This window comes from Elgaria multicarinata, chromosome 3 (genome assembly GCF_023053635.1).
Source record: "Elgaria multicarinata webbii isolate HBS135686 ecotype San Diego chromosome 3, rElgMul1.1.pri, whole genome shotgun sequence".
NCBI lineage: Eukaryota > Metazoa > Chordata > Lepidosauria > Squamata > Anguidae > Elgaria > Elgaria multicarinata.
In genome coordinates, this window is record NC_086173.1 from 146,578,105 (window position 1) to 146,604,884 (window position 26,780).

At 44.8% G+C, this 26,780-nt stretch overlaps 2 protein-coding genes across 3 annotated transcripts in view; both read right to left on the reverse strand.

Annotated features, from left to right (window-relative positions):
* Positions 1 to 2,994: 2,994 nt before the first annotated feature.
* LOC134395927 (cholinesterase-like) lies at positions 2,995 to 14,655 on the reverse strand. Its single transcript, XM_063122201.1, has 5 exons — positions 14,519 to 14,655; positions 11,539 to 13,006; positions 7,448 to 7,611; positions 6,847 to 6,940; positions 2,995 to 3,696 (listed from the first exon to the last, which is right to left on the reverse strand). Exons 2-4 carry the CDS (start codon positions 12,993 to 12,995, stop codon positions 6,873 to 6,875), a joined length of 1,689 nt encoding a protein of 562 aa, XP_062978271.1. The 5' UTR covers positions 12,996 to 13,006; positions 14,519 to 14,655; the 3' UTR covers positions 2,995 to 3,696; positions 6,847 to 6,872.
* Positions 14,656 to 18,569: 3,914 nt separating this feature from the next.
* Positions 18,570 to 26,780, reverse strand: part of LOC134395924 (cholinesterase-like) — a 31,659-nt gene continuing 23,448 nt past the window's right edge. Inside the window, exons 2-4 of one of the 2 annotated variants that reach the window (XM_063122187.1) lie at positions 22,094 to 23,627; positions 20,796 to 20,956; positions 18,570 to 18,841 (exon numbers count right to left, since the gene is read on the reverse strand). In XM_063122187.1, coding sequence (XP_062978257.1) covers positions 18,816 to 18,841; positions 20,796 to 20,956; positions 22,094 to 23,616 — 1,710 coding nt within the window. In that variant the 5' untranslated portion in view covers positions 23,617 to 23,627 and the 3' untranslated portion in view covers positions 18,570 to 18,815. The remainder of the gene's footprint in view (positions 18,842 to 20,795; positions 20,957 to 22,093; positions 23,628 to 26,780) is intronic. The other variant, XM_063122188.1, reaches the window with a different exon arrangement.

The window sequence follows — 26,780 nt, forward strand, 5'->3', positions numbered from 1 at the left end:
CTGCTTTTATTGTGAAGTACTCCCATGCATCCTGCTTTAATTGCACTTCTTAACCAAAAGAAGTGCAATATTTTGCTACTAGCTTTCGAGTGTATCATTTGTTGTTTTCCAAGTGGCCACTGGGGCGCAGGAGCAGGATTTGAAGAAAAATTAAACAAATGCTTACATCTGCATAAGTTTTAAAGATAAAGACATCAAAATTGGCACAGTAACAGATATTAAGAAGAGCTTTAAGCATACCACATTTCAATTGGATTGGGTCATCCATTGATTTTTTAATGATTTTTTTACATTTCCTCCCTTAAACCCATTTCCTGGTATGCAAAGGATCTAGCCGCCCGGTTACAACAACAACAATGGTGACAGCTTAGCACTGTAGGGGATAATTCGAGGGAAACCAGTATGTGGGATGAAACTCTTAGTCATAGAAACATGTGGCTTATGCCAATGTTCTTATTCCATATAAGGGGGTGAGGGAACTGCTATAAAGTTATTGTAGGAGAGAGTTGCAGTTTGGAAACCCCTTACTATTGGAGAAACAAAAGTAAAAGAGGGCTGCTGACTACTAATATAAGGACCTGGACCCTTCTTTGTAGTAAACAAGGGGCTGTTCCAAGAAAGAGGGTGGAATTTTCCCAAGAAGAGGGTGTTCTTAAAGGTGATGAGGACCACAGAAGCGGCTGTTGCTGCTCTCAGAATGATTAGGGTGACCCTATGAAAAGGAGGACAGGGCTCCTGGATCTTTAACACTTGTATTGAAAAGGGAATTTCAGCAGGTGTCATTTGTATATATGGAGAACCTGGTGAAATTTCCTCTTCATCACAACAGTTAAAGCTGCAGGTGCCCTGCCCTCTTTTAAATCTGGTCACAGTATAGCTGCAGTAGTATAGCTCCTGCAGCTTTAACTGTTGTGATGAAGAGGAAATTTCACCAGGTGCTGCATGCATACAAATGACACCTGCTGAAATTCCCTTTTCTATGCAACTGTTAAAGATACAGGAGCCCTGTCCTCCTTTTCAGATGGTCACCCTAAGAATGATGTCATCAGTGGAATCTGGAGGCGGGGGGGGTGGGGCAGCTGCACCCTCCTGCCTGTATGAGCAGATGCCCATGCTTGGGAGCTTCTTTAAACTCTCTGGGGCATGTTGTACCAAATTAATGGGAGCAATTCAAATTAAGTCAATGATCCATTGAGTACCCTATAGAGCTCTCTAGTCCATCCTTGTTTCCTGCTGCTAATTACACTTACTCAGGGCCAAACTACATAAGGCCTTAATTACAACGTTGCCTCTTTACTGTAGGATTTCTCATTGAAAAACAGGCCAACATGATTTGGGGATGGAAGTGAGGGAATCTAGGTTGGTACTTTAGGATAGAGAGGTTTTAGCCCTAAGTTCCAAATCTGGATGGGGGCACCCCTTCCACTTGCATGGGGGAAAGGCTACCATTAAAGCAGAAAGGAGCTTTATTCCCACGCAAGTTGCAGGCACAGGGGGTCTCCAAGGTATTTAACTGGTCACGGTGCGTCATTTCACAACTCCTTCTGTGTTATATGCCATCTCATCGTTGATTTTTTTTTGTTTTTGCTTGAATGTATAGCTGGATGGCTCATTGTGCATTCTTATAACGGTAAAGCAGTAGAAGTGCCCCAGACTAAATGTCGCCAAGTAGATCAAAAGATCTTTCCAGTCACCATGTTTAATACTCTCACTGGACTGGAGCCAGATGTGGTCATGCATCAAGTAAGATTCCATTGGCATTACATAATTGATATCTCTGGACTGGCTCCAGATTTTGAGAGCTTGTTCTGTGTATCCTTGTTGATCACTTAGACATCCTGCAAAACTAGCTGCCACCCTGAGTAGGGTAACCATATGAAAAGGAGGACAGGGCTCCTGTATCTTTAACAGTTGCATAGAAAAGAGGATTTCAGCAGGTATCATTTGTATATATGGAGAACCTGGTGAAATTCCCTCTTCATCACCACAGTTAAAGGTGCAGGAGCTATACTAGAGTGACCAGATTTCATAGAATAGTAGAGTTGGAAGAGGCCATCGAGTCCAACCCCCTGCTCAAGAGGGCAGGGCACCTGCAGCTTTAACTCATGTGATGAAGAGGAAATTTCACCAGGTTCTCCATGTATACAAATGAGACCTGCTGAAATTCTCTTTTCAATAGAATTGTTAAAGATACAGGAGACCTGTCCTCCTTTTCATATGGGGGGCGGGAATCTACACTACTGCTTTAAAGTGATTTATAACAGTTTTGACAACTGTTGGGGCCCAGGACGTATTGCTTATACAGGTTTCAAAACGTTTTCAAAGTGCTTTAAAGCGCTTTAAAAGCAGTAGTGTATGGTCATTCTAAGGAATCCTGAGAAGGGATAAAAGCCATGATAGTTTCTTTTCTTTCATGTCCAAAAGCTATCCAATGGAACACAGCTTCTTCCTGCAAATTGGGGGGCTGCAGATGGCTCTGATTTGGCTTCTGGCAGTCTGTTTTCCTCTGCCCCAGTCGAGGAGGTAAGTCCCCACCTATAGCCAGAGATAAGCCACCAATCCATATGCAATATCACCCTCTTTCATCTTTAAAGAAGTACTTTGAGCTGGGGAAATGGTGGGCATGCTGGAATGGATGGGGAGACACCCAAAGCAGTACCACCCACAGGGGCACCCCTTTCCTTTCCCACCCCACACCTCCCTACTTCCAAGTAAGCCTCTTCCCTTAGACTGGAAGAAAAGAATTTCTTCCGCGTCTTGATGTTGATCCCAGGCATGTGAGTGGGTGGCTGCTTAAAGGCCCTGACTGGAGTGGAGGAGAGGAAAGCCAGAGCTATCTCCTCACAAATTAGTCCCTTCCTTTTCATTAGCTCATTCCTTTTCTAGCACATGCTAGCCCTAATGTGAGAAATGGGTTTTCCCCGTCCACGTGCAACTTCTGTGGTTATTGAAATGGGCTAGGCCACCCTTCCCAACATGGAACCTTCCAACAAATGGGAAAAGTTATTTTATTATGCAAAACACAGGTAATGTTTGAGCAGTGCTGCATCACTAAGCATCACTATCTGCTATTTATCTCTTGTTTCAGAATGCAGGAGTTTCTTGTGCTGTCTTCTGTAATGCATTGTTCTGCCACTAGGTGTCAATGTCTTCTGCTTATGATATTTGACCTTTAAAATGTGAATTTATTATTGATGTGCTTACTCCATTTATATACCGTCTTTTTGCCAAAGAATTCTGCATACTTTACGTTTCAATAACAACAATAATCTAAGAGCTACAGAACACAAAAGGGAAATAGGAAAGGATGAAGAAAATAAGCAAATTCAATTCAGGTACCAACCATTTTCTACTATTCCAAATAAATTTACACAATGATCAAGTGGAAGGGCTCATGGGAAGTGTTTCTGGAAAAGGAGGCACCAAAATGGAAGTTTCTCCCGTCATAAAAGCTAGAAGCAACTATTTCTGGATTCCTGCATTGAGCAGGGGGTTGGACTCGATGGCCTTGTAGGCTCCTTCCAACTCTGCTATTCTATGATTCTATGATTCTATGATTTATTTGCATGCTGCTGTTCCTCCAAAAGAGCTCCAGGATTTTAGATTCTCAAGCAGCACTTTTTTCGAGTATTTTTGAGGCCCAGCTCTTCCCAGCTTCTGTGACAGAACAGTTTTGGAGGGCTTCAGGCCATTTTCCTGTAATAAAGAACAAAAGGAGAACCCACATTGCAACAGGGCGTGCTACTAAGGATAAAGCGTGCAAGCTATTGGCAGCACATGATACAAAATAATCCATGTCCATTGGCCAGTATGGAATCCTGAACTCTGTTCAGACAGCTTCATGTGTGCATTTTTTATGCATCCTGTATAAGACAACATAATAACAGAAGCCATCTTTGATTTGATGTACCAAATAGTTGACAGTTGTATCAGAGTTTCAGAACAACTATATCAGTCAGGCTGGTCTATTTGACAACAACTATGAGAGTAATGTCTGATCTATTTGTTGTTAAGCTGTAAACTATTTGGCACAATTGCACTTGCAACTATTTTTATTACAGATTTTGCAATTAATGGGCCCAGTGCTGTCTTGTTGCTCTCTTACAATTATTAATAAAGGTCTTGTCTTAAACCAAAGTCAACTCACAAAGCAAACTGGGTTTAGGAAAACCTATGAAGTTTAGAATTCAGATGGAGCTATCACAAAATAATCATTAATAGAATTTAATAAAATAACTAATCCATACTACAAAATATAAAAATTGTAAAAATTAAATTATATAACAAACCATATAAAATTATACCCATATGGAAACTAAAAGAGTCCATAAACATAGTGACCTTACTTCCCCCCTAAAAGTCATTTAATAATAATAATAATAATAATAATAATAATAATAATATATTTATTTATTTCTTACCCGCCTCTCCCTTTGGATCGAGGCAGGGAACAACATTAGTACAGAATCAATACATCTTAAAAATTCTTGATTTTACATTGATCTGGATAGGCCTGCCGGAAAAGGCTAAAGCTGCCTTAAAATATAGTAGGCTATATTAATACACATCCACCTGTCCCAAACATGTTTCAACCTCAAGGGTCTTCATCAGTGGGATAAAGAATAAAGCCTGCCATGCACAGATCCTTCATGTGCAGAATTTCTATTGAAAGACTTGTTCAAGTTCTGATTGGGTTTATGGATGCTTCAGTTCTACACTATCAGCTATGAGATAGGAGGGCATGTTATTTCCCCCTTCCTCTTATGATGCATCTATAGACTGACCAAAACAAACTGTGCAAGAGGGACTTTCTGGTCTGAATTGGATAATGATAATATTAACAACAACAACAGCAACATAGTGTTTTAGGTTATAGTTTGATAAAAAAATTCTTTGTTTTAAGATAGCTCCATCTGAATTCTGCACTTTCCAGGTTTTCTGAAACCCAGTTTGCTTTAGTTGTTGCTCTCTTACACTAGGAATGTTTATATTCATATTGCTATTGGTGACCTTGTCTTTTTTGTTTTGTTTTATTGGATGGTATAGAATGAAATGAAATATAATCTAGTCGTCGTCTTCTTCTTCTTCTTCTTCTTCTTCTTCTTCTTCTTCTTCTTCTTCTTCTTCTTCTTCTTCTTCTGTTTGTACGATCTTCTATTCTTGGAATAGTAAATATGCATTTACGAATGGTTCCCCCCCCCCCTATTTTTCAAAGACTAAAAAATAAAATTTGGGGGGAAATGTTTGAAGGGGGGCTGCACGGATATGCAGGCAAGCCCAGTCCTCAGCACCTGACCTGTTTGGCAACCACATTCCAAGTGTTCATGCATAGAGGGGGGATCATGACCATATTAGATTCACACACACACACACACACACACACACACACACACACTCGGTATGGAACTCTAAGTATGTATATTGGTACACAAGTGGAGTTCCTTCAGGCACACTCTGAGTGCATAGATGGCAGGAGAGGTAGTTTGAACAGCTCTGCAATCCCTCTCACCATGTTCATAAGAATGTAAGAGGAGCCATGCTGGATCAGACCAAAGGTCCATCTAGTCCAGCGTTTTGTTCACACAGTGGCCAACCAGCTATTGACCAGGAACCTACAAACAGGACATGGGTGCAACAGCATCCTCCCACCCCTGTTGCTCAACAACTGGTGTATGCAGGCATACTGCTTATGATCTTGGAGGTAGCATATAGCCATCAGGACTAACAGGCATGTTCATTGAGTGTGCAGAAAAGGATTGCTTAAACCCTCACCTCTTCTGTATTCTCTTCCTGCTCAGGTGGCCTTGTTGTCAGATAGAGCCCCCAACAATTTCTCCCGGACTACCTTCCTATGGTTTCTAATTTAGGGTCATAAAGTAGTGATGCTGCTGAATTTCATAATTAGTTGGCTTGCAGGTCAAACTTCACTGATTCGTAATGCTCACCTTTTTTAAAGAACCTGCCCATTGCTTTACAAATTCTCTTATTAAGTTTGGAACTGGTTGTGTACTTCTGAGCATGCTCAGTCTCTATCAAAACACTGTTATTTCCATGCATGTACTGAGGTGGTTGGATTAATGTAGAAAGACCACAAGAAAACAACCAATCAGAAAAGAGGTACATTACATGACACACTAAATGGGCTCAAGTTACAGGAAGCCAGATTCCTGGCTGGATATGACGAAAAACTTCCTGACTGTTAGAGCAGTATGACCATGGGACCAGTTACCTAGGGAGGTCGTGGGCTCTCCCACACTAGAGGCCTTCAAGAGGCAGCTGGACAACCATCTGTCAGGTATGCTTTAAGGTGGATTCCTACATTGGGCAGAGGTTTGGACTCGATGGCCTTATAGGCCCCTTCCAACTCTACTATTCTGTGATTCTATGTATTTTCAAACTTCAGCTGCCAAGATGCACTTTGTTTTTGCACATGCAAAAAAGCTTGTTTTCACAGAATGAGAGTTCATTTTTATGTAAATCTCACCCGAGTTACATGGGAGCATTCATCATTATGTGAGGAAAAAACTAATTCCACTCAGGGTACGTTTTCCCATCACTACTCATAAATCCTTTCTCTGACCCTGAAGCCCTGCAATACCACACTATTTATTTATTTATTTATTATATTTTTATACTGCCCAATAGCCAAAGGTCTGTGGGCGGTTCACAAACATTATCTGAGAAGGGCTGTCTCTAATGCCACATGGTCTGTATTAACCACTTCACCCTCACAGCAACCCACCTGTGTCCTCCTCATAGTCCTCTCCATTGACACTTGCGCTACCTTTTCTACGTCACCTTCTCCCCCCATTCCACTGCCACCACATACACACACACACTTTTCACCTGAACCTGCACACGAATTCTGTCGATTAATATCCAGTCCCATTCTTTGTGCCATTCGCTTGGTCTGATGAAACAGGATATCCTTGGGATAAATCTGCAAAAAGAAAAACGAAAAAAAAAAAAAAGGGGGGGAGCCAATGGAGTCAGTGGAGTATTTTCATATTTTCGATTCTCATAGCTCATTCTCATTCTCACTTTAAGGGTACAATCCATCAACCCTTACCTGGAAGAAAATTTCACAAACGCAATGGGGCTTACTTCAAAGTAGACGTGCATAGGATAGCACTACAGTTTAGGAAACCCAAGCTCCTTCTAGCCTTTTAAAATCTATGGCACTTTTATGCCACTTGAACTGTCATTCCTTCCACCAAAGAAACCTGGAAATTATAGTTTGGTGCTGAGAATTGTCTTAGGGATCCAGAAACCCATCCACCCCCCATTAAACTAAAATCTCAACATTTAAGGGCCAAACTAGATACTTCCTTGACAACTTAGGGTGTGGGGAAATAATTAATAGCTGGCAAAAATTGATTTTCATCAGAACTGTAGTATGTGAGGCGGGGAGGTGGGTAGTGGGTTTTTTTGTTTTTTGTTAGCTCACTTGTGCGTGTTGTATTGAATAAATGGGTTCCAAGAAAACTGCAGTGCTGGGCAGGTGAGATCTTCATGATCTGGGGGGCTTCTCTGCTGATGTGGAAGAAGTTCCGCTCTGTGACATTGTAGAGTGGCCACTGCTCCCCATCGGATGCGGATCCTGTGGGATTCCTGTGAAGAAAATGAAGAGATATTGGTCATATTACTGCAAGAGAGAGTAGCCGTATTAAGGCGTTAGCAATTAACATTCAGCAAGTGCGCGATTTGGCAGAGTGTACTACACATGGAAGATAACTTCATGAAGATCCAAAGAAAATAAAGCAGGTGGCGACCAGGAAAAAGGACTTTTCTGCTGTGGTACCCTGGCTGTGGAATGAGCTCCCTTGAGAGGTTCGCCTGGCACCTACTTTGTAAGACAGTTTATTCTGAGGCATGTAGATGGGGAAACAAGATGTTATCAGTGGAAGCAACTGTTTCACTGAGTTGGAAGCATCAGAAATAAGAGTCCCTTCACACAAGCATCTCACCGTGTGATGCCTTCACAAAGTGGTTTGATTGATTTGCAATGTGGATTTAACTTTGGGGTGGGTTGAGACAAAGTCTTCCCCATCTGAATCAGTGCTGTGGAAAGGTGATGATTAGAGACCTTCAAGCTATCCAAGAATATTTCATGCAGGAATTACCACAGGACAGAAAGGTTGAAAGAAAACAAGAGTGCCCATCTTGTATGAATGAATCGGGAGGATTTCCTCGTAAGCCCACATTGCTATTTGAGCCCAACAACCAAATCAGCATAAACTGAGCTGAGCTTGATTCAGGTTTAGATATGGATTATCCCTTGAATACACTCTAAAAACAATCCAGTTTTACCAGACTTAGGCCTTATTTATTTATTATTTATTTATTTATTACATTTTTATACCGCCCAATAGCCGAAGCTCTCTGGGCGGTTCACAAAAATTAAAACCACAGTAAAACAACCAACAGTTTAAAACACAATTACGAAATACAGTATAAAAAGCGCAACCAGGATAAAACCACACAGCAAAGTTGATATAGGATTAAAATACAGAGTTAAAACAGTAAAATTTAAATTTAAGTTAAAATTAAGTGTTAAAATACTGAGTGAATAAAAAGGTCTTCAGCTGGCGACGAAAGCAGTACAGTGTAGGCGCCAAGCGGACCTCTCTGGGGAGCTCGTTCCACAACCGGGGTGCCACAGCGGAGAAAGCCCTCCTCCTAGTAGCCACCTGCCTCACTTCCTTTGGCAGGGGCTCATGGAGAAGGCCCCCTGTAGATGATCTTAAGGTCCGGGTAGGTACATATGGGAGGAGGCGTTCCTTCAGATAACCTGGCCCCAAACCGTTTAGGGCTTTAAATGTTAATACCAGCACTTTGAATTGGGCCCGGACCTGGACTGGCAGCCAGTGAAGTTGTAAAAGGACTGGCGTAATGTGATCTCGCCGGCCAGTCCCTGTTAATAACCTTGCTGCCCTGTTTTGCACCAGTTGAAGTTTCCGGACCGTTTTCAAAGGCAGCCCCACGTATAACGCATTGCAGTAATCCAAACGAGAGGTTATCAGAGCATGGATAACTGTAGCTAAGCTATCTCTGTCCAGATAAGGGCGCAGCTGGTATATCAGCCTGAGCTGATAAAAGGTGCTCTTTGCCACTGAGTTCACCTGTGCCTCAAGTGACAGTTCTGGATCCAAGAGCACCCCCAAACTACGGACCCGATCCTTTAGGGGGAGTGCAACCCCGTCCAGGACAGGGCAAACATCACCTCGCCGGACAGAAGAACCACCCGCTAACAGTACCTCCGTCTTGTCTGGATTGAGTCTCAGTTTATTAGCCCTCATCCAGTCCATTACCGTGCCCAGACACTGGTTCAGAACAGCCACTGCCTCACCTGGGTTTGATGAAAAGGAAAGGTAGAGCTGGGTATCATCCGCATATTGATGACACCTCAGTCCACATCTCCGGATAACCTCCCCCAGCGGCTTCATGTATATGTTAAACAGCATAGGGGATAAGATAGAGCCCTGTGGAACCCCATGGCTTAGGTGCCACGGCACAGAGCAATAATCCCCCAGCACCACCTTCTGGAATCGGCCATCCAAGTAGGAGCGGAACCACTGCAACGCAGTACCTCCAACTCCCAGCTCAGACAACCTATCCAGAAGGATACCATGGTCGATGGTATCGAAGGCCGCTGAGAGGTCCAGGAGAACCAACAGGGTCGCACTCCCCCTGTCTCTCTCCCGACAGAGGTCATCCCACAGGGCGACCAAGGCAGTTTCCGTTCCAAAACCAGGCCTGAAGCCCGATTGAAATGGATCTAGATAATCCGTTTCATTCAAGAGTGCCTGGAGTTGTCCTGCAACCACCCGCTCAAGCACCTTGCCCAGGAAAGGGATATTAGCCACCGGCCTATAGTTGTTAACATCCTCCGGGTCCAGATTAGGCTTCTTCAGGAGTGGTCTAATTACCGCCTCTTTTAAAGAGGCCGGCACCACTCCCTCTCTCAAGGAGGCATTTACAACCTCCTGGACCCAGCCGGCGATCCCCTCCTTATTTGATGTAATGAGCCATGAGGGGCAAGGGTCAAGCACACAGGTGGTCGACCGGACTTGGCCTTTGCTAGACCTACCTGTAAATCCATGCGGGAGGAGGGGCTCACCCTCCTGCGGGCTGTCACCCCAGTCTAAAGTCAGACGCGACGAGCTGAAGGAAAGCCCCGTCGCATCCGCCATTTTTTAAAAAAATTAAAGGGCTGGGTGCACAGGAGCACACGAACGACCAAAGGTAAGGCTTTTTTTTCAAAAAAAATGCTTTCCCCGCTCCCCCCACCCTGCCCCGATGGGCGCAGCGCTCCTGGGGAGTACTGCAGATTGTGCTCAGCTTCTCCCGGCTACGCGCGAGTAAGCGCTTATAGCCGGGAAAAGCGGCGGACCAGTCTACACCTTCCACGGTCTCAGGCTCAACCCGAGACCATGGGAAATACCGGGCTACAAGTGTACGCACAGGGGGCGATCCCAGGAATCAGCCCAGGCTAAAGCCTAACAAACTTATCAAGTACTCTGCTCCACTATGGGGGAAGAGCAGCAGCAACAGCTGGGCCTTAGTAGGGCCAGAACCAAGCCGGATGTGTCCACAGGTAGATACAATGCCTGGGCATTGTCCAAAGGCACACAATGGGCCTGTTCAGACAACACACTAAGCCATGGTTAAGCAGCAAATGGTTAATGAGCATGTTTAAACCATGGTTATATAGCCACCATGATTAGGAATGGTTCACATGACACACTAAGACATATATTTGCCTGCCCTATATATCTGCCTACCCTAAACCTGAGATCCGTCGAAAAAGCCCTTCTCTGTGCCCCACCAACGCGAGATATATGCATAATGGGGCACCCACCATTACAGGCAAAGAGTGAGGGGGGGAAAGGGAAGTAGATCCCAATATGCCATTTTTATTTTTGCACATTTTTTTTCTGTGATGAAATTTGTGCAAAATTACCGAAGGTTAGAAAAACATCCTGCATATCTGTGAAAAGTTTCAAGCCCTTTATACACAACAAACTCTTATGATAGACCCAACAAACTCTTATAATATTTCAGATCTTCAGCACATTAAGTTGCAAAGGGTCTAATTGACAACCTGCTCCTAAGAACTCATGGACTCTCATCACAGAAAAAAATGTGCAAAAATAAAAATGGCATATTTTCCCCATAGGCTAACACATGAAAATGTGTATTTTGGGAGGGATTCGCACATTTGAGCAAATGTCGAAACAAAAAGTCCAATTCCATCATTGAGTGGGTGCCTGACAATCTGCAAAACACAGATTTATTTTATTTATTTATTTATTTATTACATTTCTATACTGCCCAATAGCCGGAGCTCTCTGGGCGGTTCACAAAAATTAAAAAATGTAGATGGAGTGAATTTTACACCATCTGCACATCCCTATTTAGAGTACATAAAAGCAGATAGGAAGAGAAAAGTAGGTTGCATTAATCCCAAGATGAAAGGCCCAAGCCTATCGAACGAATGTCCAGAGGCATATAACTGGGAATGTTAATGCACCTTACCCACTTCTGGCAAACTCCGCCCAGTAGCGCATCACCCTGCGGCTCAGTGCAGCGTCAGCTTCTGTGCGTGTTTGGTTTATCCCTGGTAATGCTGAGAGGGTTCCGAACAGGTAAGGCAGCTCTGCTCCATGGGCGGCTCCCATCCACTCAGGCCAAACGGAGCCGGAGATGTGGTGGTTGAAGGAGTAAACATACACAGGACCCCCGGCTGCTGCCATGTTTTCAGCCACTTCGGCCAGTGGGCAGAGAAAGAAATAATCTCTGCAAAAGTGGGAGAGGGCCTGACGGTACCGGTCTGTCCCATGGCTATTTTCAATGTACTTCAATCCTAGAGCAGTCACAACATTTCCTTGAACATTCTTTCGTAATGAGTAAACCATCCCTTCTAGGAGCTGCTCCCAGGTCATTACTGCTTCATTTTTTAGGGCGCTGGGGACGCCAGATACCAAAAAGAGAGAGCCGTCATCCCTGGTAACACCTATGAGTAGTGGTTTAGCCCGCATGCCTCCAGTCTGTAGAAGTTTCTTTGGCTCATCAGGAAGGAAGTCCCTGTCTGAGGTGGGTAGGAATAAAGGACTCCTATAAGCAAATGAATCCCCCTGAAGGTCTGTATCCTGCAGGCAGCTCACTACAGAACTGTGATTTTTTTTAGGACAATCCCATAGGTCACCTAATGAGGAAGCAAGGCTCTTGACAACCTCAGGATCCTTCCAAGCCCAGGGGGCATTAGGAGCTCCACTCTGAACCACAGCACGGGCAAAAAGGGGTTGGCTTGTTGGGGAGAGGAGGTGGAAACCCACGGAAGCTGCTCCAGCACTGTGGCCAAGGAGAGTCAATTGAGCTGAATTGCCACCAAAGGCTGCTGCATTCTCGTTCAACCACTTGAGAGCCAGATGTTGGTCCCACAATCCCATGTTCCCTGGGGCATCTGGTGGGAAGAAGAGAAAGCCTAGTGTCCCCAGCCGGTAATTAATGGAAGCCACAATGACATTCTCAGTAGCAGCTAAAAGTGCTCCATTGTATAAGTCCAGAGAGCCTGCTCCGGCTATATATCCCCCACCATGGATCCATACAAGGATTGGAACTGGCATGGAGGGCCTTGGGTGAGGTGCCCATATGTTCAGGAAGAGGCAGTCTTCTGAATTGGATGTGTTGGCAACCCATATGTTTGAAAAAGCATAGCGAAAAGAACTTCTCTGGTGGCAGGGGTTGCCATAATTGGTGGCCTCCAAGACATGGGTCCATGGCTGATGTGGACGGGGCTTCTGGAAACGCAATTTCCCCACTGGGGGCTCAGCATAGGGAATGCCCAGATAGGCAGTCACAGAGCCAGAGCCAGCTGGGAGATGCTTGCCTTTGATGGGACCACTGCTGGTGACCACCACGGTGTCATCTTCAGAGGCAGAACTGGAAGCCAATAGGCAGAGGCCCAAGAAAAAGCAGAGGAAAGAGGACATTGCAGCAGCAGCTGAAAAACATACAGTACTTTCAGTCATGCACTCAATTCTCATTCAGAATTGAACAATGACATTCACCAAAACTTTTATAACATCTAACAACTTTGGGCATCTGGTGACACCTGTTCTGGCCTCCACAACCTCATGTTAGGAAAATATCCGATCTTTTTTCTATTTTTTCCCAATAAAGATTGGCTGTCAGGTGGATCTCTTGGACTTGGCCATAAAAGAGAAAGTAGCATTTAGCAGGTGGCAGGTAAGCAAAATACGTCTAAGTACTTGGTCCATGTTCTAAGAACTATTTGATGATTAGCCTAGATCTCTGAGGGAATATGAAAACTATTATTTGGAAGTCACCTTCTCTGTCCCCTTCACTTCTGACCCTATGCCTGCTTCCCCCTTGCCCTTTGTCTCTTGTGTATTTGATTTGTTTGTTTCTGTAAGTCTGTATGTGTGGCTATTTGTTGTAGAGTGAATACTAGTTGCGGTTAAAGACCCGGGTTATTACACAGTATGGGGAAGGAATAATTTTAAGGGAGTGAGGTTGGGAAAATGGTATGTATTCATCTGCTTTATTACACAGAGCTTTATCACACCAGCGTTATACTGTGCAATCACTGCGAATTGCATGCAAAAGACTCTGAAGTTTTCCAGTTTATAATCGGCTTTGACTGTGAAGTACTCCCATGCATCCTGCTTTAATTGTGCTATAAAGGGAAAAGAATCAAGGTATTTTGCTAGTAGTTTTCAAGTGAATAATTTTGTTGTTTTCCAAGTGGCCACTGGGACGCAGGAGCAGGATTTGAAGAAAATTTAAATAAATGCTTACATCTGCGTAAGATTTAAAGATAAAGACATCAAAATTGGCACAGTAATAGATATTAAGGAGAGCTTTAAGCATGCCAAATTTGAATCAGATTGGGTGATCCATTGATTTTTTATGATTTTCTTTTACATTTCCCCCCTTAAACCCTTTGCAAAGGAGCTTAGGAGCACTGCCGCCCGGGGTGTGATTTAGCAACAACAACAATGATGCCGGCTTAGCGCTGTAGGGGATAATTCAAGGGAAACAGGTACATGGGATGAAGCTTAAAATCTAATACAGATTATGACAGTGATGATGGGCTGTCAAGACAGAATGTTGTAATCCCCTGGCTGGAATCTGTCAATTTCTATCCTTGTCCTCCTCTATTTATCAACCTTGAATTCCTTTAGCAAATATGCAGTGGTCACTCAATAACCTGGCATCTGGCTTTGTTAGCCCCTCGAACACCTCTCTCCTCTTTGACACTCACAAACATCTGCCCAAAGCGTTACAGCTGAGAGGGAGATGCTAGCTAGATGGGGATTAATTTCCAAAACTCTGAACAGCTAAAATAAAACTAGGCAAGAAGACATGGTGCTCGGACTCAGGATTCCTGGCTCCCCTTTCTCGTTGCCATCTCTCTTGTTGCTTTGCCCCCCCCCCCACAATATCTCACCCCAATTTCCATCCATTCTTCTTCTATGCCTTTAGGACTCACCTCCTTTCTTCCCTGGGGGGTTTGGCTTTGGCTTCTCCTCTGTGTCCCCCACAGCTCAGGCCAAGGGGAAAGGTGGCTTTCGTGATGCTTCTAGCTCTTACAAATAACAGATAGCCTAGGGAGAAGGCAGCTGCCCACGTGTATGTATAAGAAGGGCAACGACCTCCTGGGCTCTGCTGTTCCCTGGGAGGAATCTGCCCCTTGGATGACGTACATTTCATGGGTCAGACAGCGTAGAGTGGGAGGTGCTGCAGGTGAAAGGGGCAGCAGTGATGGAAATGCTTCTGTACCTGGATGCAGGCAGTGACAGACAGCAGGGCCTTCAAGAAGAATAAAAGACAGGCACCGGCTGTATCTTTGTTTATGGGAAACATAATGCCCCACCATATGAATGCCTGATGGAGTGCTGGTGCCACCGCATTAACCTTTTCCTGTCTGAAATTCCAACCCCGATTCCTGCCACCAGTGCAGCACTCCCCTCCCTCTCCCCCCACCAAATCCCCCCCACAGTCACTGCTCCCACTGCACTGACCACCACTTCCTCTTCCTCCCATGTGAAATTTCTTCCCCCCACGCACACATCACCCACACACACCCACACACACACACAGTTGCCGCCTGCTTCCTCTTTAGGAGAATTCCTGCTCTCTCGTTAGGGCTGCTGAAATGAGCATGGAAAACAGTGGGGAGGTAGGTGGGTAGAGAGGCAGGAGGAAATCCCAAGGACTCCTGGGTACACTCAGGAGTCCTTGAGCTCCATCACACCAGCGATTTACCCAAGAGGGAAGGTTGCAGGCCCTGGATCATTTCCCACCCCATCCCAAGATGTCCCAGTTACAAAAGTCCTGCCCTGAATGGAGGGTTTGCTTGATGGGATCATGTGACCATTCTACGAACTCCTCATGCTATTGTAGCCGAATTGGAAGAGGTGGCATGATGGGTTGATAAACAGGTCACATGATCTCATCAGGTGATCACTCCCTCCAGGGTAGAACTTCTTGGCATGGGGTTGGAAATGACCTCTACAGGGTCACTCCCAGTCCCCCCACATATACAGCAGGGGTTTACGCCTCATCCTATTGGTCCATGGGGGCATGATGAGTTTTTAGAGGAGTCACATGACACCCATCCAGTGATCCCTCCTTCCGGGGCAGGACTCTGGATGTGGGACTTGCGGGAATGGGATCAGACTTCTGGCAGGGGCTGAGTTAACCACTAGGGCTGTGCACGGACCCTCTGATCCGCTCCAGACCCCGATCTGCTCCTTTCAGATTGGGTCCACTCCACTTTGGGTCAATCCACCTCTGCTCCACTCCACTCCACTGTGGATCCGGATCTGGATCCGGAGCTCCGTTCCCCCCCCCCAACTTGCATTGCAAATGTAAAACACCTATAACTTTTTTAGTTTTCAAGTTAGAAACATGAAAATGGGCACCATGATAGCTTCTAAATAGATCCTTAGTCATGGCCACTTTGAAGGAAATGGGATTATCCCCTGATTTGGGGGGATTTTTAAAAAGATTTCCCCCATTTACAGAAATGCAGTTATCTCCATTATTTTTTTAAGCTACACACATGTAACTTGGCACCATGATAGCTTCCACATAGGACCTTAGGCATGGCTACTTTGAAGGAAATCAGATCATCCCCTGAATTTTAACGAATTTTTAAAGATTTCAGCATTCCCCCCATTTACAAAACTGCATTCATCTCCGTCATTTTTCGAGATACACCCATGTAACTGGGCAGCATGATAACTTCTAAATAGATCCTTAGTCGTGCCAATTTTGAAGCAAATTGGATCATCCCCTGATTTTTAGGAAATTTTTAAAGTTAAACCTAAACCACAAAATCCTTCAGAAATAAAGGAGATAGTGAAAGTGCATCTCAGGACAATATTAGCACTTCAAAGGGAACACAGTGCAAAGGGAACACTGTGTTCCCTTTGAAGTGTTAATATTGTCCTGAGATTGGACTGCCCCTCTAGTGGAAGGGACATTAAACAGATGACAGTCCTCTGATAAACCCTGAAATAGAGGACTATCTTCAGTAAAATAGCACTTCTGGCCACCCTAGTCCTGGGCTCTACAACGTGGTTTCTTTTGGTGCCTCCTTTGGTGTCCGCCAGACTCCCTCATTTTTATCGTATTTCATAAGATTTTTTTTTTAATTAAAAAGCATGTGTGTGTTTGTTTTGTAAAAAACTGAGAGCTTAAAGTGCCGCCTTCCAGAGCCATCTTTACTTGGGTTCAAAAGAGCAGTTTTGTGTTTTGGAGCTTGAACCCCACCTCTTCCTTGGACTTAAGTTCTTGGGCAAGTTCCTTTTCTTTTAGCCTCACCAGTTGGCCTTCTGGGAACCAAATGTTTTGTGAGCAACCATGGCAACCAAATGGACAACTTACCCCCATTGGCAGCCATTTTGTGAGACAACTCATGACACTCTCTCAAAATCCTAAATGTGCCCGCTGACCAAAAAGATTGGGAACCATGGTGATTGCTGCTGTTTTGTCCTGGCCTTTTCTCAGCCTCCTCAGGGCCTGCTTTTTCTGTCTCCTTTTCCCATTTCCTCAGGACCTTTCTTCACCATCTCAATCTCCCTTTTTCTCCTGAAAACCTCACTTCCTCCTGTAGCCCTTCAGGGTCAAAAAGGGATCAAATCTGAGATATTTTCCCCTGAGGGCTACATATTGCAAAGAGTTGCTGGATCCTGGAATGGATCCTGGTTATGTTTTCCATTGATTTGTTAATTGCTGAGGATCTGGACGAACAGAGGACTCAGCAGAAACTTAAAGGTCAACGCTACACCTGGACATTGAGTGTCATAATTGAATAATTGTCTAACTGATTGTCTTCAATTAAGGGTTGCAAGGAGTTGCATCATTGTACAGGTTGTCTATAAAAGTAAATGTATTTTCATGTGCAAGTATAACTTCCATAACTTCCATGTCCCTCATGTGAGCTGTATTGACTGACCGTTTGTAAGTATTTGTATCTGTACTGCCATAACTAAAGTATATATTTATTTGCCAGTAAAAAGGTTTATTTGAACCTACATAAATCTCTGTCTTAATTCACGTCTTTGCTGACTTGGCTGAGAACCGCTGTAATCTCTGCTAGTCTCTGGAAGGCCCAGACAGAGGCTTAACACAAAAGGTTATGTGCCAGAAGCCCAGTCTGTGCAATAACTGAACAGCTTATAAAGCCATAACTCAACAAGAGTTACACTAGTTTTGTCCATGATGTATTAAACCATTCGAGTCTCTGAATGAGACCAAAGAGCAACACTGAGGTGGGGACATGCAATTTACTCCTCTGCCTCACACAGTAAATTGGCTTTTGGCCAGCCTGTTGGGTAGGAAAGTGCAACTGAGATGGTACACAAAACTATGTAGGGCCAGGAAACAACTGGGGGTAAAGCGAGATCTGTGGATGGGGAACATGTTCAGGATTACATCAAATTTACTGTGCAATCCTAAACATGTTTACTTAGAAGTAAGCTTAAGTAGGGTTGGAGATTTACTCCTTAACATACTGCAACCTGCCTTATGCACCCGGAAGCTAGTTCCAGTATATGGATCTAGAGAGAACCCTTGGGATTTATAACTTTGGTAATTTAAAAAGCAAATAACCAAAACGAAGGTAGCCATGTTGGTGCATGAGAAATAAAAACCCCAAATCCACAGTTGCACCATGAGGAATTGATTAGGAATGTTGTTGCTTGGTCCTAATAAAGGTACCCAGCTATGCAGGATCAGGGCTAGTGTGTTACTCTTCTTTGAGCTGCCTAGAAGGGAGAAAATGCCTCTAAGCATGTGCAGAGGGCCTCTTTCTCTCTCCCCCTCCCACAGTAAATCAAAGCTTAAAGCCCATCCCCACCTGAAAGCTCTCATAATAGTGGTGTTTTACTCAGGGCTGTAGCCAGAGGTGGGATAGTGGGCCCAATCATAAAAATAACACCGGATGCTATTTCCGTTCTATTTGTATCTCAGCAGTTTATTTTCTTGGTTTTATTTATTTATTTATTTATTTATTACATTTTTATACCGCCCAATAGCCGAAGCTCTCTGGGCGGTTCACAAAAAATACATTTGTTCAGGTTCACCCCATAAACAATCACCACATTACATATTTGCACCTGGATACAGATGCCACAATGTATGTACCTTGCTAAACTGTTTCTAGGCATCTGTGATTGACACTGTAAGCAACTGATCAATTGTCACAAGTAACGCAAAGTATTTTGTATTCTGGCTTTGTAGGTTCTTGCAGCGTTTTTCGAGTCTTTCTCTAAAATGGGTCAAGCCGTGTCTTCTTCGGAGTTCTCTGCAAAAGAAAAAAGGCAAGAGGAAATAATTGAGGAGCAGAGGGCCAAATGACTCTTCACACAGGAGATCTGATTGGTCTCCTGGCTTTTGTTTTTAATTGAAATGCATCCACAAAGGACTACCAAACACTTTGGAGTGCCAGCAAAGTGGGGGTGTTAACCCTTCCCTCACCCTGTTGCTTTCCTGATAAATATTGCCTCCCATCCAAGTTGTTGTTTGACCCATAGGAGAAAACTTATATATACTATATTGATAAGGAAAACAGTACAGGAAGAAAGGATAAACTTCACATATGCTCTCTACTATGAACTCAGGTGCAGCCCCTGCAGAGGCATTGGAATGAGATTAAAAAACTTAGGAGATCAGTCATGGGTCTCCCACGAAATGTGCAGTTCAGCCTTGAGTACAAACACATCACTTTCAGAATCCAAAGTAAGATGGAATTGGAGGAGCCGAAGACCATGAGAGCTGTAGTAGTATTCTCACAAATTATTATTTTTTAATGTAATCTTTGAGATGTTGCAAGTTTACACCTCATAATGAGGGCCCAATCTACACGATCAATACAATACAGAGAGAGAGCGCATCAGGGTCATTCAGCACAGATGATGCTGTCACCAATATGCAAACAGCCTTGCATTATCCAAGCACATAAAGCCAACTTTTGAACCTATTAAGAGAAAGCAACTCCTGGGGTTGCTAGGTACTGTCTCCTTCTTCTGCACATTTGGAAAACGTTATTTTCTTCCTCAAAACTCCAGATCTACACCAAGCAAGATAAGGCACTTTGAAAATGGTTTGAAAACTGTGTATGGAGTGTGTCCTGGGCCCCAACAGTTGTCACTACTGTTATAAACTGTATTAAATGGGGCTGTGCAACGCCTCGGGCTGAGGCCCTGAATCTGAGCTGAGGCAGGCTGATTTGGCCCACCTCGCCTCAGTTCCAAGGTGGTTCTGGCTCAGCCCGAGGGGCCCGAAGCTGAAGCCGATCAGCTCTGAAGCTTCAGGGCACCTCGGGGCACTTCAGAGTGGCACTGGGTGGGTCTTACCTGCTGCCATCACTGCCACTTCCTCGTCCTCCTCGCTACTGCCAGCTGCCGCCGCCGCCGCCAACACATGTGAGAGGAACTAGGCTGCGCACGATTTTACGATATCGCAGGGGCTCTGAGTGATTAGTTTCTCTATGGCCACCATAGCTTGTGGCCATATAGGTACTAAACTGTTTAGTTTAGTAGAGAGCAGGGAAAGAGAGACTTTTCTGGTTGCCAGCTGCACAGCTGGCACCTAGAAAAGGCCAATCACTGTGGAGGGCCCAAATCTCACTTCGGCTTTGGCACCGAGGCAAGGCAGGCAACCCCTGAAGCACCCCGAGGCGAATCGGGGCTGCTTCAGGGGCTCCGAACCGGCCTCCAAGGTGAATCGGGGGGTCCTTGCACAGCCCTAGTATTAAAGCACATGTGTAGATCCTGCCTGCATTCACAGAAGAGATGCCACATTTCCATGATATCCCTTCTCACTGGTGTTTTGACCTAGCATACTTATACTTTTACCGCCAGGCCCTAGAGGTGCAGATTCCAAGGCCCAAATTCCATTTAAAGACACTCTTGAGGGCTACATTCCAGTGGTGGATGGGGCCAAAATACCAGCATGTTGCAACTTAAAGTTCTTACTATTAGTAATTAACCATTAGGAGAGGCATTATATCTTTAGAATGGGGGGTGGGAACTGCACAAAGGCTGGAAAACCATCAAACTATTGGTGTTTGGGGAAAAGGGAGCGGGGCCAAAGGAAGGGGTGGGGGCTTCTGAAAAAACCCAGAGGGCTCCATTGAGCACCTTGGAGGGCCAGATTTGAGCCCTGGACCTGAGGTTCTGCACCCCTGCACTAGGAGGTGTAGTTTCCCAACCCAGAGAAAGGCCTTTGAAGATTGTCTTCAGAAGTCCTGAACTCACTTGTCCGTATTGCAGTCACACGAAGTCCATCCAGGAAGTCACAGTGTGGGGCAGGTGATGGGTGTTTGACCTGGGGAGCATCTGTGCTGATGCAGAAGACTTTCTTCTCTGTGGCGTCGTACACTGGCCATTGTACCTTATTCGTGGATGGAGTGGGTTTCCTATGGGTTCAATGAAGTTATGTTACCAACATAGGCCTTAGCTAGATCTAAAGTTTATCCCGGGATCGACCCGGGGTCATCCCTGCCTGCTCCCGGGATATCCTGTGTGTCATTTACGTGAACAGGGATGACCCCAGGATGATCCCAGGATAAACCTTAGGTCTAGCTAAGGCCATAGATTCATTCAGGATGTTCCCCCCTCCCCAGCACATGAAGTAGAAAAAGGGGCACCAGTCAGCAGCAAATTTCTATTAGAACAATTTCTAGAGCAACTTATGCCCCATCCCCCCATCATTCCTCATCATTGGTTATGCTGGCTAAGACTGATGGGAGTTGTAGGCCGAAACACTTGCAGGGCCAGAAGTTGTCCACCCCTGCATTGGACCATTTTCAAACCTGAAATGATTTTCTGGTTTTGTAAACCACCCAGAGAGCTCCGGCTATGGGGCGGTATATAAATGCAACAAATAAAATAAATAAATTATCAAGTTATCATGAGAATATTTAGATCTGTATATATCGTAATGTATTTGTAGATGAGTTTAATAATATTTTTTATGGTTTCAGAAATCAGAATAATATATCCATGAACCCTAATCATGTCATGGTTGCAGGCACAGATTTGAGGAGCCCCTGAGGAAATTCCCTCTAATTCACCTCCAATCCGTCAGTAGGCCTCCAAATCTGGCAGAGCACCTGACCAGATAGCCATTTTAATTTTCCAACATGCCCCTGAGCACTGGGCTGCAAACAAACTAAAGGGGCTACCTGGCAGGCATCAGCAATGGGCAGTAGCTCGAGGACTCCAGTTGCTGATACCATCCCTACATGGACATCAAATTGTCCTTAGTCAAAATGGCTGAATCACAAAATGTTGACCTTGGCCCAGAATTACTATGGTCTGATTTACATTTATTCACAGCTGCTATCAGGTAAAAATCCACAACACCTAGAAAACTGATACCTTTGGCAAAGCCAAGAGGCTGGGATGTCGACCACCCACAACATTCAAGGTGAACCACGTTCATGATGCAAAGGTGCCATCTACCAAAGGGATGAGCACAGGTTGCTCACAGACTGGCACATTTACCACACGGATGCACACAATTATATGGCACAGAATGGTTAATGCCTTACCCACTTCTGGCAAACTCGGCCCAATATCGCATCACCTGGCGGCTCAATGCAACCTCAGATGGTTTGGCTGATTCGTTTCTTGGCAACACTGATGCTAAGCTTCCAAATAAGTAAGGAATCTCAACTCCATAGGGTGTCTGTACCCATGCAGGCCATTCAGAGCCTGAAGTGCGATGATCGAAGGAATAAACGTACACAGGGGTCTCCATATCTTCATACACGACACTAAATATATCAGGTCTGTAATAAAACGTCTGGATTTTGGTTTCTCTCATCTTTGCAGCAAATTCATCCATTGCGCACAAAAAGAAATAATCTCGGAAATACTGAGCGAAGGCCAAACGGTACCGTTCTGGGCCCTGGTAACCTTCACTAAACTTCAGCGCTACGGCCTTGGCAACGTGTTTTTTAGTTCCTTTTTTCATGGTTCCCATCACTCCCTTAAGGAGCTGCTCCCAGGTTAATATCCCACCATTTTCTTTGGTCTCAGGATACATAAGTAACACATAGGGTGACCCTTCATCAGCTGTGATTCCAGTGAGAATTGGTTTGCCCCGAAAGGGTATGGTCTCCAAGAGCTTCTGGGGCTCATCTGGGAGGAACTCTCCATCAATTGTCAATGAGTTGATTGTATTGAAGTGAGAAAATGCCTGGCCCCCAATCTCTATATCCTGTAGGCAGCTGATCACGGCACTCTGGCTATCATTAGCACACCCCACAAGGCCGCTGAGCATCACTGCATCTAGTTTGGCCTCTTGGGGGCTCTTCCAAGGCCAGATGGCATTGGGGACCCCACTCTGAAGCACAGCACGGGCAAAAAGAGGGTTGCTTACTGGTGAGAGCAGATGGAAACCCACCATGGCTGCTCCAGCACTGTGGCCAACGAGAGTCAATTGATTCGCTTGACTACCAAAGACATCAGCATTCGCTTTCAACCACTTGAGAGCCAGCCATTGGTCCCACAAGCCAACATTTCCTGGGGCATCTGGTGGCATGTATAGAAAACCCAGTGCCCCCAAGCGGTAATTGATGGAGGCCACAATGACATTCTCAGTTGCAGCTAATAACGCTCCATTATAGATATCAAGTGAGGCTGTGCCAGTTATAAAACCCATTCCTTGGAACCATACAAGGATAGGCATTGACCCCAAGGGGGGTGGATGGGGCACCCAGATGTTGAGAAAGAGGCAGTCCTCCGAAAGTGGTGTGTTGGCAGCCCATATTTCTGCATTGGGGAAGCCAGAAATATTTGTCTGGGGACAAGAGTTGCCAAATTTGGTGACCTCCAAGACTGAATTCCATGGCCGATGTAGGCGGGGCTTCTGGAAACGCAGTTTTCCCAGAGGTGGCTCAGCGTAGGGGATGCCCAGATAGGCTGTCACAGAACCAGCGCCAGTTAAGACCCGCTTGCCTTTAATAGGACCACTGCTGGTGACCACCATGGTGTCATTTTCAGAGGCAGAGGTGGACGTCAGTGAAAGGAAGAAAAAAAGGCCAAAGAATGGCAGGAGGAGATGAGGCATAGCAGCTACAGCTGAAAGAATCAGAAAGAATTAGGTGTTTTTTTATTTCTTTATTGAATTCATATCCCTCAATTCCTTCAAATCAATTGATTTAAAAAACAAAACACTCATATAACTAATAGGTTTACTTGACCATTTTAAATTATATTGTTGGACTATTTCTTCTCTGTCTTGTTCTTGAACATGTATTCCCATAATTTTTGTCTTTATTTTAATTTATATCCACAGATTTGGCTGTATTGATCTATTATTTGTAATATGTGAGCCAGAGATTCCTCAGAGCCTTGTAGTGATAACATCACATCATCAGCATATAAACTGAACTTTAAGTCCTGATCTCCGACTCTTGTTCCTTTAATATTCTGACTTTTCCTAATCTTCTCTGGTACAGGCTCTATGCTTATGGCAAATAAAAGTGCAGATAATGATCGGCCTTCTTGGGTTCCTTCATTGATAGGGATGGGCAAACTCACGTGAGTCCAACTTGTGGGACACTTGGCCCACCACTACCACTGTTCACCCCACCCACACACAGCACAAGCTCCTTTTGTGGCTCAGCAAGCATCCAATGAGCACCCAGCAGCCGTCCACCCCCAGGAATGGAGTCTTCGCATCTTTACTCTTGCATAAATGGGGTCTTTACAGCTGCTATTTACACAGCGGAGCGGAATTACATAATTTTTGGAGCCCCCATTGTCATGCACAAATGGAGACCCTGGACAGGTCACTCGACCCATGGGTCCAATCGGATCCCAATCAGGTGCACACACCATGGGTACCCAATTGGGCTCCCGGACTCAGTCAGGCATCCGCAACATGCCTGTTCTTTGAAGACTAAACATTTTTGACAGTTCACCATTAATCATTATTCTTGCTTCTGTTTCTTTATAGTGTACTCTTATCCAGTCAAGAAAAGCTCCGTCCATATTCAATTTTGGAGAGTGGTTAATAGAATTTGTCATTTTTCAAAGGTTTTATATGCATGAAGAAAGACCATGATGGCTTTATGTTTCAGTTCGTTACTAAAAAAAAAAAAAAAGTGTGAGATCTCAGCTAGTGTTGTCTGCTATTTTTCTATTGTAAATAAATGCAGTTTGATCAATATGTACATTTTGGCCAATTACTTTATTTACTCTTAGGGATGGATGGACTCACCCATTTGGCTTCACCGGGGGCACGCTGAGCCACCAGCCTCGCCTGCCTCTGCTCACAGTGCCGCCTGAGCTTGTCAATGGCTTGCCAAGTACCCAACGAAGCTGTGGGGCCATCTGTTCTCCTACTGAACTGCCATTTTGCACAACAGTGGTGGCGCAGGCATTTCTGGGAAGCGGGCGTTGCATAAATGGAGACTGTAAGGAGCTGTTTATACAAGATTACAGGCATGAATCTTCCATTCATGGCTGTAATGTTGCGTAAATGCCCCCTTACAGGCACTCTCTTCCTGGAAATGTCTCAGCCACTCAAAATGCCATTGCTGCACAGAATGGCAGCTTGGTTAGGGACAGGAAGCTTTACTGGGCTCTCGCCAAGCCATGGAGTATTCAACGAGCGGGTCTGCAAGCATCCCACAGCTCACACTGTCCACGAGTGAGGCCAGAGGAGTTCACACGCACACCGTGGACACTCACGACATCCTTCTTTAATCTTGATGCCAATTTTTGTAACCTTAATTCAAAAGGGAGATTGGCCTATAAGAATTTGTAATAGTGGAGTCCTCTTCTAATTTGTATATTATCCAGTTCTTCTCATTTACCTTCCATTATTTGTGCATCTATCAAACTATCATGTGACGCATGCACAAGTCTGATTCATTCTGACTCAAGTCCAAATGAGTTTACCGTCCCATCAAAGAAGCAAGACAAGGAAGCTTTTCAGGTTAGAAAGGCATTTCTTCCAGTAAATTCTACTGTCTGTTGCTCTTATTTAAATACAGGGGAGTAGGCACTAATGATCACTATTGGACATTCAATTCTAGCTCAGAAAAATGTGCTAGGCCTCACTAGATACCTCGGTTCCACTCTCTTTCACTGAAAATGCATTTTAGGACACACCCCAGAATCCCTGTCCTGTTTGAGGCATCCCTGTTTGAGAAGCAGTGGCCTCCATCAAGGTCAGGCCCCCAGCTGTAGAAGAGAGGTCTCACCCTCTCCTGAGTCTCACCCTCTCCTGGCTTGTAATCAGGTGAGTGACTAGGGGCCCGTCTACACTTGTCTAGATGAAACGTAACAAGTTGGCAGAGATGACGTCAGCAGTCACGTGATGCTGTTGTTGTTACATTTCTTCTGACTTTTAAAACCGTTCCACTTTCTGTTAAAATCGTTTTAAAACTAACAATGTGCCCCAACCTTTCGTTGTTTTCAATGCCGTCTTTCAAAGTCATGTCTCGTGACCATGGTCTTTGCTTCTTGATTAGGACAAGTGAGGGCTTTTCTAGACAAGGGGAGGGAGAGCTGGCACAACGCGATGAGGGGGAGGGGGAGGGGGAGGGAGGGCGGTGAAAAAGGGGACAGAGGCTTAATTTTTTAAAAAAACTGCTTATCTTTCGGGGCGCACGTGGCCCCTTTAAGACGCTGCAGGGCTTCCCTCGTCCCTACGCGTCGCCCTGCCTCCCTGCCGGCTTATCCCGGCAGGTCTAGCTCAGAGTCACCAGAAGAAGGAGGTTTACTTCAGAGCTGGTATGAGCATAATGAAGAACGTTCTAAAGAAGAGTGTGCCGGGGTAAAACGATAGAAGAAAAGGTATTTCGATTGACTGGGCTCAAGTTGCATTTTGTAACGTAGCAAGGGAGGACGCAACAATGCACTTAAACAACGGTGTAATGAATAGTGTAGATCCTGCCTTGGTAGAACTTAATTCTCAGGCGCCTGACTTCCCACGGCTGGGCCTGGCTTCACAGTATCTCCTTCTGACTCATAATTGACTACAGATAGGGTGACCATATGAAAAGGAGGACAGGGCTCCTGTATCTTTAACAGTGTACAGAAAAGGGAATTTCAGCAGGTGACATCTGTATGCATGTCACACCTGGTGAAATTTCCTCTTCATCACAACAGTTAAAGCTGCAGGAGCTATACTGCAGCTATAATGTCACCAGATTTAAAAGAGGGCAGGGCACCTGCAGTTTTAACTGTTGTGCTGAAGAGGAAATTTCACCACGTTCCCCA